Genomic DNA, 27,020 nt, shown 5'->3' on the forward strand with positions numbered 1-27,020 from the left:
GTGAAAGACCGTCCATCTCAGCGTTGGCTACACTCAGTGATGTCCTTCCACCTGCCACCACCACCACCACTGAGCAGAACTGCTCATATTCCGAAGAAAAGCATTCACCGACAAAGCCCCTCACCGGGCTGTGCCGGAAAACACTTTCCCCAGAGACTCAAATTGCTCCCTTAAGGAAAAAACCTTAAGAAAGTGAACTTAATGGCCCTCACCGGTTTCAACCTTTATTGAGGTCTCTTCAGTGGGAGCCAGGCCCAGAGTTGGAGATACCAGGCAGAAGCAGTAGCAAGGTCATCTTTACCTATAGGAGTTGCCAAAGGGTTTGCCACCTCTTTTATTAAATTACTTTGGATTTAGAGAAAGATGCTGAAAGTTTATTTTCCACTAGATTAGACTATGATAAATTTAGTTTAATCCTTTATCCCAGTGAGAGCAAACAAAGTTTGCACCTGAAAATATCTTCAGGACTGAATATAGTGTCGTACTATCTTACCTGGGTAAGTAGTACAACACCAGGCAACTCGTAGCAAAGGTGGACCAACACTCATAGGTAAAGATAACCTTGCTACTGCTCCCACTGAAGAGACCTCAATAAAGGTCGAAACTAGTCTGGGTAGTGGCCAATCCGTTAATGCATAACAATATACATATCCACAAGGAGATGGGTTTTGCATTATGGGAGATACTGGGATAGGAGTGTTGGTAGCCTGCTCCACCTTTGCTACGAGTTGCCCGGTGTTGTACTACTTACCCAGGTAAGATAGTACTATTTACCTAGGTAAGATAGTATAACACTATATTCAGTCCTGAAGATATTTTCAGGTGCAAACTTTGTTTGCTCTCACTGGGATAAAGGATTAAACTAAATTTATCATAGTCTAACCTAGTGAAAAATAAACTTTCAACATCTTTCTCTAAATCCAGAGTAATTTAATAAAAAAAGGTGGCAAACCTTTTGGCAACTCCTGTAGGTAAAGATGACCTTGCTACTGCTACTGCTTCTGCCTGGTATCTCCAACTCTGGGCCTGGCTCCCACTGAAGAGACCTCAATAAAGGTCGAAACCGGTGAGGGCCATTATGAGTTAGCTCTCTTAAGGTTTTTGCCTTAAGGGAGCAATTTGAGTCTCCGGGGAAAGTGTTTTCTGGCACGGCCCGGTGAGGGGCTTTGTCGGTGAATGCTTTTCTTCGGAATATGAGCGGTTCTGCTCGGTGGTGGTGGTGGGCAGAGGGCCATCAATGAGTGGAGCCAACGCTGAGATGGATGGATGCTCTTTCGTCCACAATTGAGTGGCCTAGGGCTCGTCCGAATTTTTAGAGACGGCTTTACTTATTCATAAGGTCGAAACTAGTCTGGGTAGTGGCCAATCCTGTAATGCATAACAGTATACATATCCACAAGGAGATGTGTTTTGCATTATGGGAGATACTGGGATGGGAGTGTTGGTATCTTGCTCCACCTTTGCTATGAGTTGCCTGGTGTTGTACTACTTACCCAGGTAAGATAGTACAACACTATATTCAGTCCTGAAGATATTTTCAGGTGCAAAACTTTGTTTGCTCTCACTGGGATAAAGGATTAAATTAAATTTATCAAAAGGTCTTTAGTTTTGATCTAAATGCATTGAAAAATTTAATAATAAATCATTTTATCGATTTCTCTTATCTTTATTTTATTAGCATTTACAAGAAAGAAAATATCTCATAAAAAAGGTGATGTGGACTGAGCCACTGAACTTCTATTGAACACTAACAGTTGTATGTACATTTACATTAAAAAAAAAAAGTTTTTCTGAGAGGAGCAAAGTAACTAGGGAGGAGGCATTAATTATTTACAGATTTTTTTGCTATTCATGGGAAGTGTTGCCATCCCTTGCAAATATCGAGGGAACACTATATGTTATTAAAGTATTTATTCTATACAAGGATCTTGATTTGTTAAATCTTAACTGGCAGTGGATACTTTATGTTTTAAGTTCTGTGTTTTGGAGTATATTTTTAGAATATCTTGTCAGTGTCTTTGTACTGTGTCATGATAATGGCAGCTGCAGTTAGTCTGTTTGCCAATATGTTATCACTCAGCCTGTCACCATTAAAGGACTATATTTTACACTGTAATTAAAAGAAACACACGTATTAGCCACAGTGAAAATTATTTACTTTTAAATATTTCATCCTAAGTATCTTAGGACATCATCAGTACAGTAGTTTAAAGTTTTTTTTTTTATAGAAGTAAAAAAAAAAACTAAAATAATTATTTTACACAATTTTGCATAACAATTTCCCATACTTTAGGGATAGTAAGAACGTCGTTGCGGTTTAAATTTGGTCTCTGTAGTAGGGCCTCAGAACTTTCTTTATATAGACGTTCATGTTTATATAAATAAAAGTTTAGACTTTTCCCAATTGATCCTATGGCTTGGATTTTTAATTCCGTGTTGAGACAGGCCAGATTTCTGAGGTTTAAAAAGACTAATGTGATCTTGATGTTCCGAGATGCGTTTCTGAACAGACCTACCTGTCTGTCCGAAGTAAGAAAATTTGCATGAGCATAGAATCTCAAACACCAGACAACATCAAAGGTGACAGTTTGTCCTTAGGAGAAGGTAACAAGTTGTAAATTTGGTTGATAGGTTTGTAAGTAGTGGCAAAATTGTATTTCTTCATAATTTTAGAAAGACGTTCGGCGATGCCTTTGACATAAGGTATGGGAATCCTATGGACTTCTTCTTGTCTGGTTTGACGTGTGGGAAAGTGACTGATGATTTTTGAGTTGTTTTAGGATTATATCCATTTAGGATATAATCTGTGTGCAGATTATATCTTAAGCAGAATTTGTGTGCACTGGAAACTAGTGATTTAATAATGCCTGATTTCTGAGATGGATGATGAGTGGAAGAATTGTGAATGTAGCGACCTGAGAATGTAGGCTTGTGAAAGACAGACGTGCCGATGGAACCGTCTTCTTTTCTTTGAATGTGTAAATCCAAAAAGAAGATACCCTGTGGAGATTCTTTTTCTAATGTAAAGTTGATGCAACGATAAAGGTTAATTTTATCTAGAAACAGTTGTAATTCATGTTCGAGATGAATTATAACTCAGGTCGCTACATTCACAATTCTTCCGCTCGTCATCCATCTCATAAATCAGGCATTATTAAATCACTAGTTTCCAGAGAACACAAATTCTGCTCCTCTGAAGAATCTCTAAACCAAGAATTAGAAGTATAATCAAAAATACAGCCATCCTAAATGGATATAATCCTAAAACAACTCAAAAAAATCATCACTTTCCCACACATCAAACCAGACAAGAAGAAGTCCATAGGATTCCCATACCTTACGTTAAAGGCATCTCCAAACGTCTTTCTAAAATTATGAAGAAATACAATTTTGCCACTACTTACAAACCTATCAACCAAATTTACAACTTGTTACCTTCTCCTAAGGACAAACTCTCACCTTTGATGTTGCCTGGCGTTTATGAGATTCCTTGCTCATGCAAATTGTCTTACTTTGGACAGACAGGTCTGTTCAGAAATGCATCTCAGAACATCAAGACCACATTTGTCTTTTTAAACCTCAGAAATCTGGCCTCTCAACAAGGAATTGAAAATCCAAGCCATAGGATCCATTGGGAAAAGTCTAAACTTTTACATAGATCTTTATATAAACATGAACGTTTATATAAAGAAAGTTCTGAAGCCCTACCACACAGACCACATTTAAACTGCAACAATGTTCTTACTATCCCTAAAGTATGGAAAATTGTCATACAAAATTGTGTAAAATAATTATTAGTTTTTTTTTTTTTTTTTTTTTTTTTACTTCTGTAACACATTACGTACATTTAATGAGATTCTATTGTAATCATGCACCCTAACTGCATGTTATTCCTATTATTGTTTAAACTACTGTACTGATGATGTCCTAAGATACTTAGGATGAAATATTTACAAGTAAATAATTTTCACTGTGGTTAATACATGTGTTTCTTTTAATTATGATCTCACCACAGGTTTCGTTATTAAAAAAAAAAAAATGACACTGTATATTAAAAGATTTTGTGGCATGTTTATATCCTGACAGTTAGAAATGTGGAAGGTAAGAGACTGGGGAGTGCATGTTTGCAGAAAATGTAGGAAATGGGAAGAGCTTGGTGAAACTGAGATCAGTGGTTGCAGTAGTAGTAGTATAACAGGGGAGACTTCAAGAAGAGTCTATTAGATGAGTAATGAGACTGGAACAGATCAGTATAGTCGATATCTGTAATTAGTGTTATGATTATGATAATTCCCTTATAAAAAAACTACAGTTATGAATACACCAAGTATCTCCATTTGGTTCTTTTACCTTCCATCTTCAGGTAAGAAAAGGAACAGTGGTGCACTCATAGGGGGGCTGCCCCCTCCCAAAGAAAAAAGGAAAAAAACTAGAAAATTTTCAAAAAATCTTTTCCTAATTAATAAAATTCATGTTTTATTTATGTTGTGTCGTGTCTTCTATTTCTATACTACTACTTATGAATTAGCAATCATCGCAGATGCTCAGTCATAGGTTGTATGCGATGAGTAGTGTGTATTCTCAAATCGGGAGCCCCCCCCCCCCACCCCAAGATTAAACCCTGAGTGTGCAACTGTATATATATTTTTATTTATTTATTTTTCTACTGGCCTGACCTCTAGCGAAATAAAACCTACATCAAAACTATATCCTACTCCATGGTGGGAACAATTTCATATCAACCTTTATTACAGCAATAGTGGTGGCCCAATCAATAATTAAAATAAGTGTTGTGGATTGTTAATTTCAGACTAGGATCCTGGAGTACTACAATCCTCCTAATTGTAATGATCTGTTAAAACAAAAAGTTAAGTGAGTCAAAAATCTGCCATCCACATTCTCGAGATTTTTACACCATGAGTATTGCTGAGATTAGAATATCACAGGCTTCTTTAAATTTTCACTCATATCAGGTTTTGGTGTGATGTAACAAACAGGTAGTTTCCCTATCAATTCTGTGTACAGTATCCAAGGCATGATCAGAAAGGCCAGATTTTACCATAGTTATTAAATTTAATGTCATTTACATTCCTTTTTTGGGGATAGGAATCAAACATCCAGTTTCATCTATATAACATTGTATTTATCTTAAAATAGGCTATTACTTTGATATAGCCCCCACACACCTCTCTAGAGGTCAGGCCAATAGAATAACGGTTGATCAAATGAATGTTAATTTGCTATGTGTTTGAGTTGTAATGTAGCTTGTCTGTATGTATGTGTATATAGATGATGACCTTAATATAAAGACTGAAAAAGTGGAAAATTAAAGTTAATCTTAACAGGGTAGTAGTTCTGCAATTTTATCAAAATAAACATAATTGCTGCTACATTTTTCACAATAACTACAAACTTTTGTTTAATCAGAAGAAAGTTTTCAGAGCTTGCATAGTTATATTACTAGTTGACAGTTTCTAGTCCTGTGCAAGAAGGAAACAGCCAGCTCATTAAGCTCATTAGAAGCTAATGATGCACTAGCATCACTATGCCACTACCATAACTGTGTAGTTCTGTAAAGATTTCTTAGTAAATATATATCGTATATAGGACGAGGCCTAAATTTTAGGCTATTTTTAGGTTTTAAGCTTATGTCTTATAAGATGACCCCCCAATTTCTTCTTTCTTGTATTAATGCAACATTAGGTATTGTTGTTATATCCATTATTTTTATATCTATGCATATCTGTTATTTTTTTGCACAGCATAGATTTAGTATTTATGCCAATTACCCTAATTAAAAGTGATTACCTCCAATTTTAATTAATTATTAATTTTGCATTTTTTTTAAATTTTAGGATTATTAAAATTGTTATTTAAAATCATGGAACCAGCAACAAAACAAGAAAGTATAAAGCTCGATTTAAAATAAGGGTAATTGAAATGGCAAAGCAAACTAATAACTGTGCTACTGAAGAAAGTTTGACATAACCGAGAAGATGGTAAGAGAATGGAGGAAGAAAGAAGTTATTTTCAAAAATTTGCTAAAGAAAAAACGTGCAATGAGAACGGGGATTACCTGATGGCCGCAACTGGAAAATCACATTGCAGAATGGGTATTCGAACAAAGGCACAATAGTTATCTTGTTACAAGAAATATGAGTAGAGCATATCCACTAAAATGGTCAAGATTGAATCCAGATGAAAGTATAGAATTTCAAGATACTTCAGAATGGTGTAATCGTTTTATGAACAGACAAAATCTGGTAATATGACAAAAAATGAAAAGTGCTCAAAAACTACCAGCAGATCTTGACACCACAAACTTACCAGTTTCCATAAATTCATTATTCATTTGCGACAAGAACATTAATTTTTATTGTCAAATATTGGAAATATGGATAGAACTCCTATGAGCTTTGATATGATAAGCAATAAAACAATGGAGTCTAAAGGTAGTAAGAGTGTGCTAGTTTCGAAGTACATGTCACGAAAAAACAAGGTTTACTGTTGTGTTGTCATGTTTGTCTAATGGAACCAACTTAAAACCAATGATTATCTTCAAATGTAAAACTAAACCTAAGATAAAATTTCCTTCAGGTGTTTTTGTATATTTTCATGAAAAAGGAGATGGATGAAAATGGTGTGAAATTATGAATAAATAATGTGTGAAACACGCAACCAGGTGGTATAATGAAGAAACACAGTTTATTAGTATGGGATATGTTTTGTAGTCATTTAACTGGAAATACTAAAAGTCTTCTAGAAAAAAATAACACAAAAATTGCTGTTATACCAGGTGGTTTAACTTCTATATTGCAACCACTAGACGTCTGCTTGAACAAACCATTTAAAGATCACATGCGAAAAGAGTGAAATGTTGACTAGTAAAAAATTATTTACAAATGGAGGATCTATGTGCACTGCATTACTTGACAAGTTGTGCAATTTTGTGATCAAAGCATGGAATAAAGTAAAAGTAGAGACTGTAATAAAATCATTTAAAAAGTGTGGAATCTCTAATCTTATGGATGGTGCGGAAGATGATCTGTTGTGGGACACTGATGACGATGAAAACGAAATCAATTCACCGGATTCAAACTGGGATCCATATGACGATCATTTAAACAATGAATCTGAAGAACTATTTTAAACAGATGATGAAGAAAATTAATATGAAAATTGAAGTCAATAATTATTATTTGTTTTTAAGACTTACATCTATTGTAATATTTTAAATAAATTTATGTAACAAAAAATTAATCCGATTTGTTTATAAACACTACCTAATTTCTTATATAATGATATATTGTAACTACTTAAATGTTCATCCAAGAAATTAAGCTTCCCTTTTTATAATCACTGTATAAGATGACCCATGATTTCGAGGGGTTTTCTGTAGTATTTGAGAGTCATCTTATACGCCGACATATATGATAATTCTTTGAAAATATATAATTCTTGTTTTTTTTTTCACTTTATCATTGTAGCTATAGATTTGTTTAGTAAAGTAAAAAAAACTGGAGCAGATGGGGTTGGATATTAGATTAGTGCATTGGATTGGAGACTGGCTATCTGATAGGTATCAACAAGTTGTGTATGGGGGTGCAATATCCAGGAAAAGGAAAGTCACTAGTGGAGTGCCTGAGGGGTCTGTTTTAGGGCCATTACTATTTAACTTGTATATTAATGATATTGGCAAAGATTTGGATGGAGATATTCAGTTGTTTGCAGATGATGCAAAGTTGGGACGAACTATAAAGAGTAGTGAAGATGTTGTGGCCTTGCAAGAAGACTTGAATAAATTGAGTGATTGGGCAAGCAAATGGGAATGTGAGTTCAATGTTGCAAAATGTAAGGTTTTAAAATTTGGAAAACAAAGATGGGATGCAGAATTTATGCTTGGTGAGAATATATTGTTGGAAGTAGAGGAAATAAGAGATCTGGGGGTGATAGTGGATAAGGATCTAAAATTTAGGGGACACAACGCCAAAATTGTGAAGACAACACAAAGACTTCTGGGAATGATGCGGAGGACACTGACGTGTAGAAGTAGGGAGATTCTTGTTCCATTGTATAAGGCTTTGATTAGGCCACACATGGACCATTGTGCCCAGATTTGGTCACCTGGTTTTTCAGAAGGATGAAGAGATGTTGGAAAGGGTCCAAAGGCAACTGACTAAGGTAGTTTCTGACCTCTGGAATGTTGAGTATGAGGAAAGATTGAAAAGATGTAATTTGCAGAGTCTAGTGGAGAGAAGGAAGAGGGGAGATATGATAGAGACCTACAAGTTGGTAAGGGGTTGTTATAGGATCAATGGTGGAGAAGTTCTACAGCGAATAGTGGGAGATCAGGGGAGAACCAGAGGTCATCCCTGGAAACTGCATAAAGAGGGTGTGAGTAGGGGAGTGAGAGGCAGGTTTTTTCGTGCAGAGTTGTGAGTGATTGGAATGCCTTGCCTGAGAGTGTGGTGTCTGCAAGGAGTTTGAATGTGTTTAAGACGCGGTATGATGAGATGTGTGTGAGATAAAAGGACCTCCTAGATGAGTCTTTGACTCCATGAGGTCTTGTTTAATAATAATAATTATCTGCAGTTGGCACATGAATAAATACTTCTTTCTCAATACACTATCTATGAGTTATCTCAGGATCCTGAAAAATATGCCAATTCTTCCCTCCTCTCTAATTGAAATATCTGCCTTGGCCATGAATTACATTTTATGCTGCAACAACCAGTACAACTAATACAGATATCAACTACAAATTATCTTATAGTGTTAGCAGTCAATATGTTAAGCTGTTTTCTTCACTAAATCTATTTGCTGATAAATTATTGCACTTAAGCTTTAGATGTCCAACATTTTTTGTATTATTTATTTCATTTGTATTAAGATGTATAATTATTATATAATATCTAAAGAATATATTATAAGTTCAGGATTAATATTACCTCTTCAGAAAAAGAAATGCCAATAATCTCTTCATCAAAGTAACCTTGACCAATTATTGCTAATGTAGTTAGATTATCAGCTCTCCATACCCGAATATGAGCCTGAAACAAATATATCATATATAAATTTAATATTCATTATATGGATATTCAAAATCATATAGGTGCTGAAAGTATTATTTTGGCTCAAAATGACTGAAATAGATAAACTATAAAGTAAATGATGATTTGAATTTATTGAATGTGTATAATATTTCGTGATGCACTCATCATTGGCTTAACATCAATATACAGAACATACTGCTATCTGATTACAAATTTATGTTGAAAGTTTTTTCACTTGTTTATACTATAAATTAAAGATATCAAGAAATAATATTCTTAGTTTAATCCTTTATTCATGTGTAAGCAAACAAAGTTTTCGCCTGAAGTAATTTCAGGTCTGGGCACTATATAGAAGCTAATGATTTCACATCACTTGTCTTAGTATATCATAATTCAAAGCATGTATCCTTATGGACATGTATGATGCTATGCATTATGGGACGGGTCACTACCCAGACCATTGGCACACCCAGGGAGGGGGCCAAGGGGCCTGGCCCCACCTAAAAGAAAAGGAAAAAAACACTAGGAAAATTTCCAAAAATCTTATCCTAATTAAAATTCTTTTTTTTTTTTTTTAATTTATATTGTGTTGTGTCTTCTATTTCTATGCTACTTATGAATTAGCAGTCACATAAGGTGGGTATACCCTATAGCTCTTGGAAATCCTGGCCGCTGCGAATGAAGTAGTGCTCAGGCGGTACTTGTAAGTATAGGGGTGCAAGACAGCCTGATAGTATTAGGAGAAAATAAAAGACAGATAATGTGTGAGCTAGAGAAAAGACCTCAGCTTCTTTTATGTCATCATATAGCCAAAGGCTATCAGTTTTCCTTTTTCACCAATCTCATATAAATGAACAACCAAAAGACCAATTGAAGCTAAAATGCAAAGATAACCATAAGGCTAAACCACCTGATACCCAGGTGGAACCTTATGAGTTAACCACTTTGAGTTGGCCTTCTCTGCCTGGAATTACCCTCCAGTCATTCCTGCAATTGACTATAAGACCATATTGAATTAAGAGGATGGAACTAAAAGACAGAATTTTATCTGTCCCTGATGAATATGGCATAATGTGGGTGGTCTACACCATCTAGTCAAAATTTTGATATCTCCTAGAATACTTCTTTCTAAATACAAAAATTGTCTGACTGAACAATAAAATTTCCACAATACAATATTAGGAAGCATTTGGATGTCATATTGCTGGTTTTCAAATCCATGTTTCTTTCTAATCTTCCATAAATGGTATTTTAATTCATTAATTTGACCTTTATTGAGGTCTCATCAGTGGGAGCAAGAGCCACAAGTGACACCAAAGTTGAAGTAATGCAGAAGTCATATTTCCATATACATGTAGTAAAAAGGTGTCACACCTTATTACTACAATTTGACTAGAGATTAGATGTTGAAAGTTTTTTTTCCCATTTTTTGTTATACTATCAATTAAAGATACCAAGAAATTATACTCTTGGTTTCATCCTTTATCCAAGTGTAAAGCAAACAAAGTTTGCACGTGAAGTTACTTCACAACCGGGCTACTTGTATACAGAGGCTAATGATGTCACATCGCTTGCCTTAGTATCCCATAATGCAATGCACATATCCTTATGGACATGGATAATGCTATGCATCAGAGGAAGGGCCACTAGACAGACCAGCTTCGGCCTTTGATTTCTCATCAGTGGGAGCCAGACTAAGAAGTGACACCAACATTGAAATAATGCAGAAGTCAATGATAAATTTAGTTTAATCCTTTATCCCAGTGAGAGCAAACAAAGTTTGTGCCTGAAAATATCTTCAGGACTGAATATAGTGTTGTACTATCTTACCTGGGTAAGTAGTACAACACCAGGCAACTCGTAGCAAAGGTGGAGCAAGCTACCAACTCTCCTATCCCAGTATCTCCCATAATGCAAAACACATCTCCTTGTGGATATGTATACTGTTATGCATTAAGGGATTGGCCACTACCCAGACTAGTTTCGACCTTTATTGAGGTCTCTTGAGTGAGAGCCAGGCCCAGAGTTGGAGATACCAGGCAGAAGCAGTAGCAAGGTCATCTTTACCTATAGGAGTTTCCTATAGGTAAAGATGACTCTCACTGGGATAAAGGATTAAACTAAATTTATCATAGTCTAACCTAGTGAAAAATAAACTTTCAACTTCAATTATGCAGAAGTCATATTTCCATATCCCAGAATGCATAGCATTATGAATGTCCATAAGGATATGTGCACTGCATTATGGGATACTAAGGCAATTTATGTGAAGTCATTAGCCTCTATATACAAGTAGCCTAATTATGAAGTAACTTCATGCACAAACTTTGTTTGCTTACACTCGGATAAAGGATGAAATCAAGAATATAATTTCTTGGCATCTTTAATTTATGATTACAGATTTAATTAGCTAAAGTTGTCTTGGCAAGAATCACCTCAACAAAAACCAGCATCTTTCATTTCTGAAAGATGCTGGTTTATTGGTTTATTTCATTTCATTTCATAGACATTTATGAATAAGTTCAAAAAAAAAAAAGTTAAAAAACTGGATGATATACCATATAAATACTGTAATTCCCATAGTAATTGAAACTACATAATAGAAGACTTATGGAACATTTATATCAGAGCTATGGAGAACTTTATCTACTTCAAGTGACCATCATCATCATCATCATCAAATTCCTGAAATGTACCCTCAAGGGGTGTACAGGATATGACAGTACTATATGAAAAAATTACATCATTACTAACTTCCTATCTACAATTTTCCTCCAAATCAGTCTGTTACTTGTCAAGACTCCAACATTATCAGATCTTATATTTCTATCGTCTAAGGCACTTTGTACCGTATCAATCCACCTATATCTTGGTCTTCCTCTGGGTCGTTTTCCTGCCAACATGGCAGAGAACACTTGTTTTGTTAATCTTTCCTCTCCCATTCTATTTAAGTGACCATACCACCTGAGATTAGCTCTGCTAACGCATTCCTGGATGCTGACAATGTCAAGTTCTTTCCTAATATCCTCATTTTTAATATGATATTGCCATTGATGCCATCTGTTCACGCCTCTAATCTTTCTCAGGACTCTCATATCTGCGGTCTCTAGTCTTTGGTCAAGTGTTTTACTTCTGACCCAGCTCTCAGATCCATAAGTTAAAATTGGTTTGAACACAATCTTGTATACAGCTAATTTAGTGTTCCGACTAATTTCTTTCTTATTCCATATGAATTTATTCAATTGACTTCCCACGATACCAGCTTTGCTGATTCTGTTGTCTATTTCTATATTTAGTTTACCATCTTCAGTAAATATTGTGCCTAAGTAGCTGAAATGTTTTACTTGTTCCACAGGTTCTCCATTCACAACACAGTTGACATTTTCAATGATTCTGCCTATTTTCATTGTTTTTGTCTTTTTATTGCTGACCTTCATACCATATCTATTACAACAGCTATTCAATTTAGTCAGAGAATCTTGCAGACTTGTAGCGGATTTATTTAGAAGTATAACATCATCCGCATAAAGAAAGAGCTGACATTAACATCTCCAATTTTGATATATACTGTAATTCCCATAGTAATTGAAACTACATAATAGAAGACTTATGGAACATTTATATCAGAGCTATGGAGAACTTTATCTACTTCAAGTGACCATGGTTTTTTTTAACAAGGCCCTACCATATGTATTCCTTATGTTTGTATCCACTAAATTTCATTGTTCTGAACTTAATACTATTTATTATTATTATGAGACACCTCCAGTCAGTCCACAGACTCATCGAGGGAGGGCACCTACTGTCTCTACCATTCACAACTAACCGCACGGCATCTACCGTCCACCACCACCACCACCCCTGGCATTTCCATAGACAATCACAAACATATATGCCCACCATGGGATTCGAACCAGCAGCCCTTTGGCTGGAGAGCGGATACACAAACCATTTGGCCAGCCAGGCCGGCAATTAGGACTGTAGGATTGTAGTAATTAAGACTGTAGGATCCCACATTTCACCCTCTGTTTGCTTATCTGTCTGTGTGCACATACTTATATTTCCCTGTGCCCACGAAGATGCCCTGGTGACAAAGGTGAAATATCAGCTTAATAATTTAATTAGCTAAATAAAGTTAGTTATGATTTATTATCTCTAGACATGCTTTCTCCAATAGGCACTACTAACATCATCAATATACCTATAGCACTGAAAGATACACTGTGCATTCACATGAACTATTATGCTATCCAAAAGTTCCCAAATAGTCTGATAAACCATGCACAAGCTTAACTTCCAGATCACTTTCAAAGTCTAAATGCAAATTTATTCACCAAATTCAGAATTTTTGGCAGTGTTGGAAATAGTGTATTGCTAGTCATCCTTTGAGATCATGTTCATCCTCACTTGACTCAGCCTGGATTTCTCAAACATCTTCAAATCTCCATACTTGGAACTGCTATTTTATGTGGAGGAACAAAAAGATATCATACGAAGCCAGGTTTGGGGAGAATGAAAGGTGTAGAAACACGACGTTCTTGGTCAAAAACCAATGCATACACAATATAGTCTACACTATGATAGATATTATCATGGAGACAGAGGCTGAATAAATAAATAAAATGATAAAAGATTTGAATCCTTTTTTTTTCTTCTCAAGGCAAATAATCTGACATTTAGCAATTCCCCAAAATGTCATGTAGCTAAATTCTACACTATGGTAATGACAGCTCTAAATAAATAAATGCATTTGAAATGACAACAGGTTACTTTACATATCTAAAAATAACAGCAATATGGAAATACATTTCCGTCAAGCTAGTCAGTATAACCACAACTCTTCATGAACTATACGTAACTAACTAATCACTGCAAGTTTAAAAAAGAAAAAAAAACTAAATTTTCTAATGAAAAAAAAATTCATTTAAAAATTATAAATATAATCCAGAGGAGATTTGTCTTCAAGATATTAAATTCATGGAAAAAAGGGAAAGGAGACATTCCTGAAAGTTTGGCGAGAAGAGGAATGGATTATCAGAGCCATACTCCCACTTTTCCCAAAGCCAGGCAGGGGTCCGAGGCACTAGAGTGCTATCCCCCCAGCTATAGCCTCATGCACCTGTGTATAAGCATGGCCCTGTGCATTATCAGCATGGCGATTTATTTATTTATGCATATGGCTTTGTGAAACTGGCAAGTGAAATGTACAATCACAATATCCAGATACAAATGATGAAAATCTTAACATGTAAAAGTTCATTACATAAAAGGCACAAACTGCTTTCCAAGTCTTCCTTTTTGAAAAAAAAAAGCAATAGTAATTACAACTACAGATCAATGTTCAGTCTGGAAAGCCAATCCAAGGCCTCATCCATCACCTTGTGGATGTCCTGTAGGCCGCCACCACCACCATGAAATTGGCACCTTGGGCAGTCGTACACAATACGAGTAATCATCTGAGCCACGGGAGAACAATCACAATAAGGGTGGTCTAACAGCCCCCATTTATGTAGTATGTAGCCACATCTGCCCTGGTTACTTCTGATCCTGTTGATTGATGACCAAATCTTCCTAGGAAGAGCAAAACCAAGCTGCAGAGCACAGGGATCTTCTACCAGGAAGCCATTTGTTGGACCAGTATTCTTTCCACATGTCAGGTGTTGATGGCAGGGCAGCTGAAGAGAGTTCGTCCATGGACCAGAGAGGCTTTCTAGATTTTAGGTGAAGACCAGGTGGATTTATGAGAGTCCAGTACAGGGGCAGGAGTGGGTTGCTCATTGCTTTATTAAATTCTTTAATCGAGGCTTGTCTTCTCCGTATGTTTGTTGGAGCAATGTTAGATAGGATAGGCAGCCAGGAGAGAGGGGTGCTTCTCACTGTCCCACTAATTGTGTGCATGGTAGAGTTTAGCTGGGTGTCTATAATGTTAGTGTGTGTGTGTGCACTTCTTTCCCAGACAAGGGGCACACTATTCTGCTGCAGATAATGCAAGGGCTAGTGCAGATGACCTTAGGACTTCTGCACCACAACCCCAGGTTGTTCCAGCAAGCCTTGAAATGATATTAATTCTCGTTTTAATTTTGTTGGATAGGTTGGTGATGAGCATGGCAATGGTGGGTATTTAGTATGCCCTGCATGTTGTATTGCTAATCTTGGGAAAACAGTCAACTTTTGATTTCAGCATGATGAGTGTATTTTCAAACTTTCATATTTATCAGTAATTTGCAATTTTTTTTTAAATTTCTGTATTAATTGTAATAAACACAGAAATTTAAAAATTGCAAATTACTGATAAATTTGAAATTCTATTTTCATTTGCCCCCATCCTCCACTTTGTGAAATTATTAATTAGTAAAATCTGAACTTTATTGTTTAAGGAGCAACTTCTTTTTAATCACCCATTAGGAATTATATTAAGGGTTATTTATTAATTAAATTTTAAAAGAATAATAAATCAGACCTGCTTGGATAATATGAATATCCAGTTTGATAGTGATATTTAGATGAAATTTTAAAAACAAGCCAAAAATGAAGTGAGCTTGGGAAGTGTGAGCAATGATGAGAAGAGGAATGGATCAGATCTAAAGGTGCCAGCCTGATTAGTTAGTACACCCACTTATAATGTGGTCTACCATTTCTTCCTTCTCTTTGCACAATCTGCATTTACTGTCTTTAATTTTTTGTATTTTTGCCTTCATAACATTGGTTTTAATGGCCTGTTCTTGTGCTGCAAAAATTACCGACACTGTTTCTTTCTTCACTGCTCCACTTCTCAATCATTGTCAGGTGAAGTTGCTGTCAGTGCTGACCTCTATGCTGTGAAGGTATTTTCCATGCAATGCCTTATTTTTCCATCTTTCAGTTCTCACTTTTGTTTGGTTGGTCTTGTACTCCAATTTCATCTCCATGAGTTTCAATAAACCCTCTTTCCTTACCTCAATTAGAAATTTTTTCATTGTTTGCAGCAGATAATCATTCAGATTTTGTTCTTCTTCGACAACTTGCTTTTATTATTATTATTATTATTATTATTAAGGCCTCCGTGGAGTCAAAAGATTCATCGCAAGAGGTCCTTTCTAAGAAACACAAGTCAATGAAGACTCATCGAGGGAGGTCCCTCCTAGGAAACACAAAGTCTATCATACCACTCCTTAAATGCATTGACTGTTCTTGCTCTCACCACTCCATCAGGCAATGCATTCCATGGTTCAACCACCCTCCAAGCAAAGAAACCACTCCTCACCCTCTTTCTCGCAGTTTCCTTTTGTAACTTCCAGGGATGACCCTTTGTCCTTCCCACTGTTCAACCAAGCGAAAGAACTCCCCAGTGTCAATCCTGTAACTACCTTTCAACAGTTTAAAAGTCTCAATCATATCACCTCTCCTTCTTCTATCCAACAAACTCTGCAGTCCACACTCCCTCAGCCGATCCTCATAACTAACATTGTACAGTCCTGAAACCATCTTTGTTATCCGCCTTTAGCCTTTCCACAGTTAACTTATCCCCTTCAAATCCTGTGGACCAAATCTGAGAACAATAGTCCAAGTGTGGTCTGATCAGAGTTTTATACAATGGAATGATAACCATTTTATCTCTGCAGGTGAGTGTTCTCATGATTGCAGCAATCCTCTGCGTTACCTTCACCACCTTTGCAATATATCATCTAAATTTCAAGTTTCTATCAATCACCTACCCCAGATCTCTTGTCTCCCCTACTTCCTCAAGTATAACTCCTCCCATAGAGTATGTAGTGTCCCATCGATGTTTCCCAAACCTCAAGACCTTACATTTTGCTGCATTAAACTGATACCCCCATTCATTTGCCCATCTATCTACTTATTCAAATCCTCTTGAAGGACTACCACATCTGCACTATTACTAATACCCCTTCCCAGCTTCGTATCATCTGCAAACAACTGAATATCCCTTTGCAACCCACGGACAATGTCATTGATATAAAAATTAAACAATATAGGTCCCAGTACTGAGCCCTGTGGAATCCCACTTGTAACCTTCTGCCTCATTGATATTGCTCCACCATACACACTCTCTGATAACTATCGGACAGCCAATCCTGAATCCAGTTGGCCAATCTGACATCCAGGTCCATGTGCTGCAACTTGAATATCAACTTATAGTGTGGCACCCTGTCAAATGCCTTTGCTAAGTGTAGGAAAATGGCAGTATATGCCTTTCCCTCATCTAATGTTCTTCTAACTTTATCATAAAAGGCTAGCATATTGCTAAAACAAGAGCGCCCCTTCACAAATCCATGCTGACTCTCACAGATAACATTACCCTCATATGCCCAATGCTGTATACGGTTCCTCACTACTTTCTCCAAGATCTTACTAACTACTGATGACACACAAACTGGCCTATAATTAGACACTTCCAGTCTGCTACCACCCTTATGCAATGCCACTATCGTACCTTCCTTCCATTCCATGCACACCTTTCCCATAGCCAGACTTGCATTGAAAAGCCAGGTCAAAGACACTGTCAGTTCCTTCGCACATTCTCTCAAAACTCGTGGTGAAATACCATCCAGTCCCACACCTTTACTAACATCCATAGTACTCGACATGTGGAACACACTCTCCGCCTGCACCTCTAAACCTTAAACCTGCCCTATCCCTCTAGTATTAAAATTTACTCCTCCAGGATGAAATACTCCAATAAAGTGCCATTTTTTTATCCCAAAATGTCATTCTTCCACAGTCATTTCTCCTCCTACTGGCAACATAGCTAAAAAATTCCCTAGGATTTTCCTTGCTTTACTTGTAATAATCCTCTTGTAATAACACACACACACACACACAGGGCCATCGCCAGATTAGATCATGCCCTGAGGCAAACAATTAATTACAAGAGAAAAATTAATGCAAAACGATTACATAATAATATTAATTAAATGTTTGCTATACAGGGATATCACACAATAAAACTGTTATAAGCTCTTCTAAATTAAAATTATAAAAATATGGCTGAATGAGTAGCCTTATTAAGCCATACCGTGAGGGAGGCTGCCTCTATGCTACACCCTGTCGACGGTACTACACAAGTGCGCGCATGCACACACATCATTATTATTAAGAGATACCTCCGGGGAGTAAGGGACTCATCGAGGGAGGCCACATACTACATACACAAGCTATCATACTTGTTCTTCAATGCATTCACACTACTTGCACACAGAGAACATCCAATGGCAATTTATTCCACTCACCAGTGGCAGCTCATCCATAAGGGCTGCAAGGCTGCAATGAATGCAGCTCCAGCATTGAGTACACTAGCCAGTGCTACTCACTAGTATACTCAATTCTAGAGCTGCATTCCATACAGCCCTTATGGACAAGTCGCCACTGCCAATCACACACCACTCTATGAGAGAAAAATCTACATCTCACTCCCCCTTATTGGCAGCATTCATTCTCAGCTTCAAGGAAGCCATCTCATCCTTTCTCCACTCTTCGAAAAATGAAAAATTCCATCATCTAAAATCCTGTATGATCATTTCAGAAGCATCAATCATATCACCCTCTTTCTTCTGTTTGCTAGTGCCTGAAAATTCTCAATCTGTCTTCATGATCACTATTCCACAATCCTGATATCATTCTTACATGCTCATTTGCACTTTCTTTCCATTGTATCAGAATCACAATCAAAACTAGGAGACCAGACCTGTGCACAATAGTCCAAGTGAGGTCTTATCAAGGCTTTGTAAACATGAAAAAGTTACATCCTTATCTTTACATGTCAAAGTTTGCTTCAGCATTGTTATTATCTTTTGAGTTGTGTGTGCAATCTTTGCTACATGGCCCCTGAACTTCAAGTTGCTATCTACTTACACTGCAAGATTCCTTAGCCTGATCAGTTTCTTCTAGCATAATCCCACCAATATAATATGACATTGCATATATCTAATGATGACAAACTGAATGACTTTACATTTACTGAAATTGAACTGACATCCATTTTTCCATACCCACAATTCCAGCCTATTCAAATCACTCTGCAAGAACTGCATACCTTCCTGATTACCCTACTCTTTGCAGCATCAGAGGTATGTCACCTGTCGGATCCTTATTATTATTCAATGTCATTAATCTACAGATTGATTAACAGTGGACCAAGGACTGATCCTTGTTGTACACCACTGGTTACCTTAAATACTGCAGACTCAGATCCCCCCCAATATACCACTTTTTGATATCTGTCAGTCAGCCATCCTCATATCCACACTAATATTTTATAATCCAAACCCATATTATCTAATTTATGCAATAGTCTTTGATGCTGTATTCTGTCAAAATGATTATACCAAAAGAAACTAATCAGGCTAGGGATCTTGGAGCATTAGTGGATAGCAAGTTGAAGTTCAGGGGCCACGTAGCAAAGATTTCAAATGCAGCTCAATAGATAATTATAATGTTGCAACAAAATTTGACATGTAAAGATAAGGATGTAATTTTGCATCTTTACAAAAACTTGATAAGACCTCACTTTGATTATTATGTGCAGGTGTGGTCTCCTGGTTTCTGTTCTGATACAGTGGATAGGGTGCAAACGAGAGTGTTAAGAATGATATCAGGATTGCAGAATAGTGATTATGAAGATAGATTGAGAATTTGTAGACTGCAGGCACTAGCAGAGAGAAAGAGGGGTAATATGACTGATGCTTCTGAAATAGTAATATGGGATTTCGGTTGATGGAATTTTTAATTTTTAGAAGTGTGGTGAAAGGATCGAGGGCATCCTGGAAGCCGAGAAGAAATGCTGCCGAGAAGGGGTAAGATCTAGATTTTTCTGTCATAGAGTGGTGTGTGATTAGAATGGATTGCAATTAGATGTTGTGTGTGCAAGTAATGTGAATGAATTCAAGAACAAGTATGATAGCTAGCATGTGTAGTAAATGCCTCCCTCGACGAGTCCCTGACTCCCTGGAAGTCTAGCAAAATCTATAAGAATCATGGTGTATTCATTTCCCTTGTCTAGTTCAATGATAACATCATTATAGTATGTGAGCAAGTTGCTAAAACATTACCTTCCTTTAGTAAACCCATACTATTCATTGCAAAGTAGAGATTCTTACTTACTTAATCCTCTTCACTCCAACTGGGAGCATAAGTCTTCCACCACCATTTTCCACCAGACTCTATTTTTTGTTTCTGCTTTTATTTGGTTTCAGTTTTTATTAATATTTGTTATTTCTTTCAGTATTGTTCTTTTCCATGTTTCTCTTGGCCTTCTTTTACACTGTGGGTTCCAATCTAGAGCCTGTTTTACTATTATTTTATCTTCTTTCCTCAATACAGGAAATGATGCCCCAACCATCATTTCCTTTCACGTATCTGTTGCAACATGGGTTTCTGGTTTGTTCTCTGCCATAGTTCTTCGTTTGACATTTGTTTTGGCCAATATATTTCCAAATGTTAGACAAACTATCTTTTCGTTTAACATCCAAGTTTCTGATTCATACATTAGTATTGCCTTTACATTTCAGTTAAATATTCTCATTTTAGTTTTTATAGACAAATTCTTGTTTTTTCAAATATTTCTAAGTTGGCTGCAAGTTGAATAAGCTAGCTGTTTCCATCTTCAGTAGTTCCTCCTTTTATTGATACTATTGAACCAAGGTATATGAATTGTTCTGATTCTTTAAGCGGTATTTCTTCTATTGTTGTTATTTTGTTTTGCATTTATTTTCATCAACATTGTTTTATTTTTATTTATCCTAAGATCAACTTTTTGTTTCTACAAGTGTTGTTTTTTGTTCCATATGTTGGCGCTTCTGTGAAAGTAAGCAGATATCATCTGCAAAATCTAGCTCATGGAGTTGGTTTTGAAGTAACCACTGTAATCCTGTATTTCCATGAGATACTTTTCTCATCACCCAGTCTACGACAATTAAAAACATAGTAGGGGAAAGTATACAACTTTGTCTTACTCCTGTCTTTGTTTTAAATGGTTCTGAGAGGGTATTTCCATGTATTACTTTAATTTCAAAATCTTCATACATTTTTTAAATTATTCTTATTATTTTTTCTGGGAATCCATAATTTCTAAGTAATTTCCATAGGGAAGATCTGTTTATACTGTCGAAAGTTTGTTCAAAATCGATAAAATTTAAATATAAGCTTGCCTGCCATTCCAATGATTGTTCTATGATAATTCGTAAAGTAGCAATGTGGTCGATGCATGATCTATTTGGCTCTAAATCCTGCATGTTCCGGTCTTAGTTGCTTTTCTATTTTGATTCTTTCTAGTATTATCCTTGCTAGTATTTTACTTATAACACTCAGCAATGTTATACCTCTCTAATTTTTGCATTCAGATAGGTTCCCTTTTTTGGGTAATTTAACCAGTAATCCAGTATTCCATTCCTTAGGCCACTCTTCTTTCTGCCATATCTCATTTAGTAAGGGATATAATATCTCTGCTATAAGTTTTGGATTTGTTTAATATATGTTGTCTGCTCCCGTTGCCTTACTTGTTTTGATCTGAGTTATTGCTTTTGTAATTTCTATTTTTGTTATTTCGTTCAAATTTATATCTAATGATGCATTTTGTTCATTTAATTCTAGGCTCTGGTCACCATCAATCATTTCTTGAAATTTCTCTGAGAAGAATTCCACCCATCTATTTATCTGTTCTTTTTCATTTAATAATAGTTTTTCTTTATTGTATATAGGAATTATCCATTTGTTTCTTTTTCCACTTAATTTCCTTGTAATATCATACAACTTTCTAGTATAATTTATATATGCAGCATCCTCTGCCTCTTGTGCTAGATTCTCTATGTACTGTATTTTCTTTTATCATTTCTTGCACTTCTTTTTATTTCTTTGTTAATTGCTCTATATCTTTCTGCTTGTTCTTGTTCAACATTTTTGCCAATCTGTAACAGTTTCTCTTTTATTCTGTCTCTCTCCTCTATTTTTAATTTGGTGTTTTCTGATATCCATTCTTTTCTGATGTGCTTATTAGTACGTCTTTAATCTTAGTCCATTTTCCCTCTGTTATCTCCTTCTCTTTTTTCGGGTTTATCCCATTTATCCTGTAGAGTTGTCATAAATTTATTTCTAATCTCTTTGTTTTTGAGTTTTTCAATTCTAAATAGTGCACTGTTTGTTTATTTTTAAATATTTTTACTTTCATGGTAGCTGTTAGGAGAAAGTGATCTGAATAAGCCTCGGCTCCTCTTTTACCTCTGACATCCAGGAGTGATTTCCTTCAATCCCTTGATATAAGTACATGGTCTATTTTGTCTTTCTATCTGGTGCTATCCATGTCCACTTGTGTATTTTTTTTTATGTTGGAAGAGACTCTCTCCTATTACAAGCTGATTGAACATACAAAAGTCTATAAGTAACTCTTCATTTTCATTTATTTCTCCTTCTGCATACTTTCCAATAACAGTTTCTTCATTAGTATAATCATTTCCAACCTTAGCATTGAAGTCTCCAATTATAAGTTGCATATCTTTTTTATTTGTTGTTTCTATGCTTCTCTGTAGCATGTTATAAAAATTATCCTTTTCTTCCTGGATGGCATCATTTGTTGGTGCATATAAAACAGTTATTGTGATGTTCTGCTTGCCGGCTTTAAATCTAGCGTTTAGTATTCTTTCGGATATTGGGTTCCACTCCATTAGTGCACCATGAGCTTTCTTTGTCATCATTAATGCAACTCCCTTTGTGTGGTCATTAGTATTTTGGTTCCCAGAGTAAATTAAGTAGTGACCAGAGTTTAATTTGATTTTTCCAGTTCCTATCCATCTCATTTTGCTTAATCCCATTATTTCTAGTCTGTATTTTTCTAGAACTCTCAAGATTTAGTATGTCTTCCCAGTTTCGAACATGGCTCTAACATTCCAACATCCCAGTCTAAGCTTGTTTTTTGGTAAGGTGTCTGTCACTTTCTTCTGCACCTCTCTGCTTCCCCAGAAGGGCTTTCACAGAGGTGCCTCGTGTTCATGGCAGTTTGTGTTCTATTTTCTTCATCCGGTATCACAATTTGAAAGGTTTCAGTTTGCATAGCAAAGATTTTTTTCTGAGACTGGGTTGCTAGCCCTGCACTCAACCCTCTCCATTTATCCGGGCTTGGGACCGGTATATCAAGTTTTCACTAAGCATGGCTGGGTTAAGTAGAGATTCACTGTCAACCTATTTCTGAATGCAAGTCCTAAAAAAATGTTTGCTAAATCTTCACCACCACTTCTGAGATATTGATTGGTTAATAGTTGAATACATCGTTCTTTGTACCATCCTCGTGCAATGGGATTACCATACATTCCTTCCACCTTCTGTGGAATCTTCTCTGTTCTGCAGCTCATATTATATAGCTTGGTCAAAGGAATAGCCAGTTCAGCTGAATACTCTTTTAGCACCCAGGCTGATATCCCATCAGCGCCTACTGCTGAATTCTTATTCAGTTTGTGCAAGAGCTCTAATATCTACTCTTCATACACCTGAGTTTCTTCATGAAGTGAAGAGGTAACAGTGAGCTTAATGTTGCATACACCAGGTTGATAGCTTTTAGCAAAATGGTCACTTATTAAGATGAACAACCTCTTCTGCATCTGTCACCCTCACACCATCTGCATTCAGTAGAGTTATTCTTTCAATTTCATCCTTTCTTATCAATGGGATTCTTTGGGGGGGGGGGGGTTGTCTTTAGCTTGCAGAGCCAGTTTCATTTCATACTCAGAATTAGCTTTTCATACAACATTTTTGACTCTTCTGGCCTACTGCTTATACTTTTCATAGCAAACATTATCCTTATGCACACGGTGTTCATTCCACATCATTTTTTTTTTCTTATGAATCTCGTACTTAATAAGATTACATATTAAGGAGAGAGGGCGCTAGTGGGTCAAGCGCTACGAACGTGTTTTGAAGAGCTCCTGATTCAGATAAGTTTTACTAGGAATAATTAAGTATATATGCGTAATTGTTTAAGTAAGAGCGGCTGTAAACGTTGTACGCTACTGATATTATTAGTGTGGGGTTTTTTTCCTTGCTTAAACTAAATACGAAAACGTTAATATTAGACCTAGTAACCTGCAGAGAAAAAAAAAAAAAAAATGACGGCGGCATTGTCATTCCATGATTTTAATTTGGATTTCAGTCGGTTCGTTAAGTGTGAGGTCTGTTATATGTATTCCTTCGATTACATAAATGATTTGTGGATGTTTAGTGCGGATGGAAGGGTGTGCGAAATGTGACCTGAACGAGGAATTGATGAATGCGAATATGAAGTTGATGACAGAAAGTGCTAGTACTGATTGTGTCGCGAGTGCACGTTTGAAGGAGAAGGATGGCGAGAAGACAGGCGAAAAAATGTTAAAAAATCAGGAAAAAAGAAAAAGAGCGATTTGACAAAAGGTCGAAACTAGTCTGGGTAGATGGCCAATCCCTTTAATGCATAACAGTATACATATCCACATAGGAAATGTGTTTTGCATTATGGGAGATACTGGGTTAGAAGTGCCTGGTAGCTTGCTCCACCTTTGCCACGAGTTGCCTTGGTGTTGCACTACTTACTGGATAAGATAGTACAACACTATATTTAGTCCTGAAGATATTTTCAGGTGCAAACTTTGTTTGCTCTCACTGGGATAAAGGATTAAACTAAATCTATTATAGTCTAACCTAGTGATAAATAAATTTTCAACATCTTTCTCTAAATCCAGAGTAATTTTTAAAAAAGGTGATAAACCTTTTGGCAACTCCCATAGGCACAGATGACTTGCTACTGCTTCTGCCTGGTATCTCCAGCTCTGGGCCTGGCTCCCACTGAAGAGACCTCAATAAAGGTCGAAACTAGTCTGGGTAGATGGCCAATCCCTTTAATGCATAACAGTATACATATCCACATAGGAAATGTGTTTTGCATTATGGGAGATACTGGGTTAGAAGTGCCTGGTAGCTTGCTCCACCTTTGCCACGAGTTGCCTTGGTGTTGCACTACTTACTGGATAAGATAGTACAACACTATATTTAGTCCTGAAGATATTTTCAGGTGCAAACTTTGTTTGCTCTCACTGGGATAAAGGATTAAACTAAATCTATTATAGTCTAACCTAGTGATAAATAAATTTTCAACCGTAACGGATGTTAAAAGGGACGAAAGTGAGGCAGAAAGAAACGAAATTGAGAGAACGAATGAAAGTAGAAATGGCGTGGTGCAGAAATCGCAAGTAAAAAAAATCGAAAGAATGAATGATAGCGAAAAAAGAATGACTGATGTCGAAAGTTGGACGCATGTTGGATCGAAAGTACTGAACCAAAGAAAGATGAATGACAGTAAAAGTGAGAAGAATGATAGCGAAAGTTGGACGAATGTTAGTCCGAAAGTACGGAAACAAAGAAAGATATGTGAGAGTGAAAGTGAGAAGAATGATAGTGAAAGTTGGACGTATGTTGGACCGAAAGTACGGAAACAAAGAAGGATGAATGAGAGGGAAAGTGAGAGGAGGGGGCCGAGAGTTAGAAAGTTAGAAAGATTTAATGATAGAGTGAATGTGTCGCGAGGTTCAGAAGGTGAATTGGATTGGATGAAGCAAGAAATGAAACGGATGCGGAATGAAATTAAGAGAATTCAGGTCAAAACTATTAAAATAAATCATGATGGCATGAAAGAGTTAACAAAAGATGAGCGAGTGGCGTTGTATGGCGACTCCATTATTAAAGGTGTGCTAGAGGATAAAATGCACAAGGTATGTTTTCCAGGCGGTAAAATGAGTAGAGTGATTGAGGCATTGAATATGAGACGGGAACGAGCAAAAGAGTTAATTGTATTAATTGGTACGAATGATTTGAGAGAGAACAAAGAGCATGTCAAAATGAATGTCAGGAGACTGCTTGGAAAAGGAGAATAGTGTGACAGGAAGGGTGGTCAGTGTGTTGCCTAGGTATGATTGTGGTGAAATGAGGCAGAGAGCAAGGATTATGAATGATATTCTGGCTGAAATGTGTGAGGAGATGGGAATACAGTTTGTTAATGTGTGGAATGAGTTTGAGGGACGAAGTGAGCTGTATGGGAGCGATGGACTGCATTTGAGTGGTTATGGTGTGAGTTGCTTAGAGAGACTGCTGCTGGAAGGTAGAGAAGTGAATAGAGAGAATGAATCAGATCGAGAGGGGAGTGATGTGGAAGAGCAGGAGAGTAAGACAGGAGAGATTGAAGGAGTGGAAATGAATGTGGAAGTGAGTGGTATGAGTATAGAAAATGAGAGAATGGGTGTGCAAGAGGAGCAGGGAAACGGGGAGGCTTAGGGTGGACAGGGATACACAGCGTGAGAAAGGTGGATGCTCCAAGAGGAGGTGAGAGAATGTGTAGGCAGGAAAGTAATGGGATGATCAGGGATCAAAAGAAAACAGATGGAATTGCAAAGGGTTCTAAAATGAAGAAGCAGAAAGGGAAATGGCCCCAGTCCATCATGGAGAGATCACATCGAGTGAGTGGTATCAGTGGAACTAGCTGTAGATCCAGAAATGAGTTGTTGTGTTTGTATACCAATGCTAGAAGTATAAGAAACAAGGTGGATGAAATGGTTGCACTAATTGCGTCTGTGCACCCAGAGATTGTCGGAATAAGTGAGACATGGTTAGATGAGGATGACATCCTGACAGGAATAGAGATGGAAAGGTATGATGTGTTTCGTGAGGATAGAAGGGGTAAAAAGGGAGGGGGAGTGCTATTGATGATAGAGAAAGAGTTATGTCCATACAAGGTAGAGATGCAAGAGGGAAATGGGGCCAGTGGTTTTGAGGCAGTATGGTGTGAGATAGAGGTGAATAGAATCAAATACTTGGTGGGATGTTGTTATATACCTGGTAATGTGGATGGTGGTGATAGTGAAATGTATAGTCAAATAAGCCAAGCAAATAAGAAAAGGGTGTCTTGGATTTGGTCATCTCATCGGAGGATGTAATTATCAATGAGGTATCAAATCATCC

At 36.7% G+C, this 27,020-nt stretch overlaps 1 protein-coding gene across 4 annotated transcripts in view; it reads right to left on the reverse strand.

Moving 5' to 3' along the window:
- LOC150105326 (echinoderm microtubule-associated protein-like CG42247) overlaps positions 1–27,020 on the reverse strand; it is a 375,243-nt gene that overhangs the window by 193,360 nt on the left and 154,863 nt on the right. For all 4 annotated transcript variants that reach the window (XM_090394708.1, XM_090394707.1, XM_090394705.1 and 1 more), the window contains one exon: positions 8,949–9,050. In XM_090394708.1, the coding sequence (XP_090250834.1) occupies positions 8,949–9,050 (102 nt within the window). The remainder of the gene's footprint in view (positions 1–8,948; positions 9,051–27,020) is intronic.

The sequence above is a fragment of the Typopeltis vanoorti genome, chromosome 6, assembly GCF_054136105.1.
Source record: "Typopeltis vanoorti isolate ZY-2024b chromosome 6, IOZ_Tvanoo_1.0, whole genome shotgun sequence".
Classification (NCBI taxonomy): Eukaryota; Metazoa; Arthropoda; class Arachnida; order Uropygi; family Thelyphonidae; genus Typopeltis; species Typopeltis vanoorti.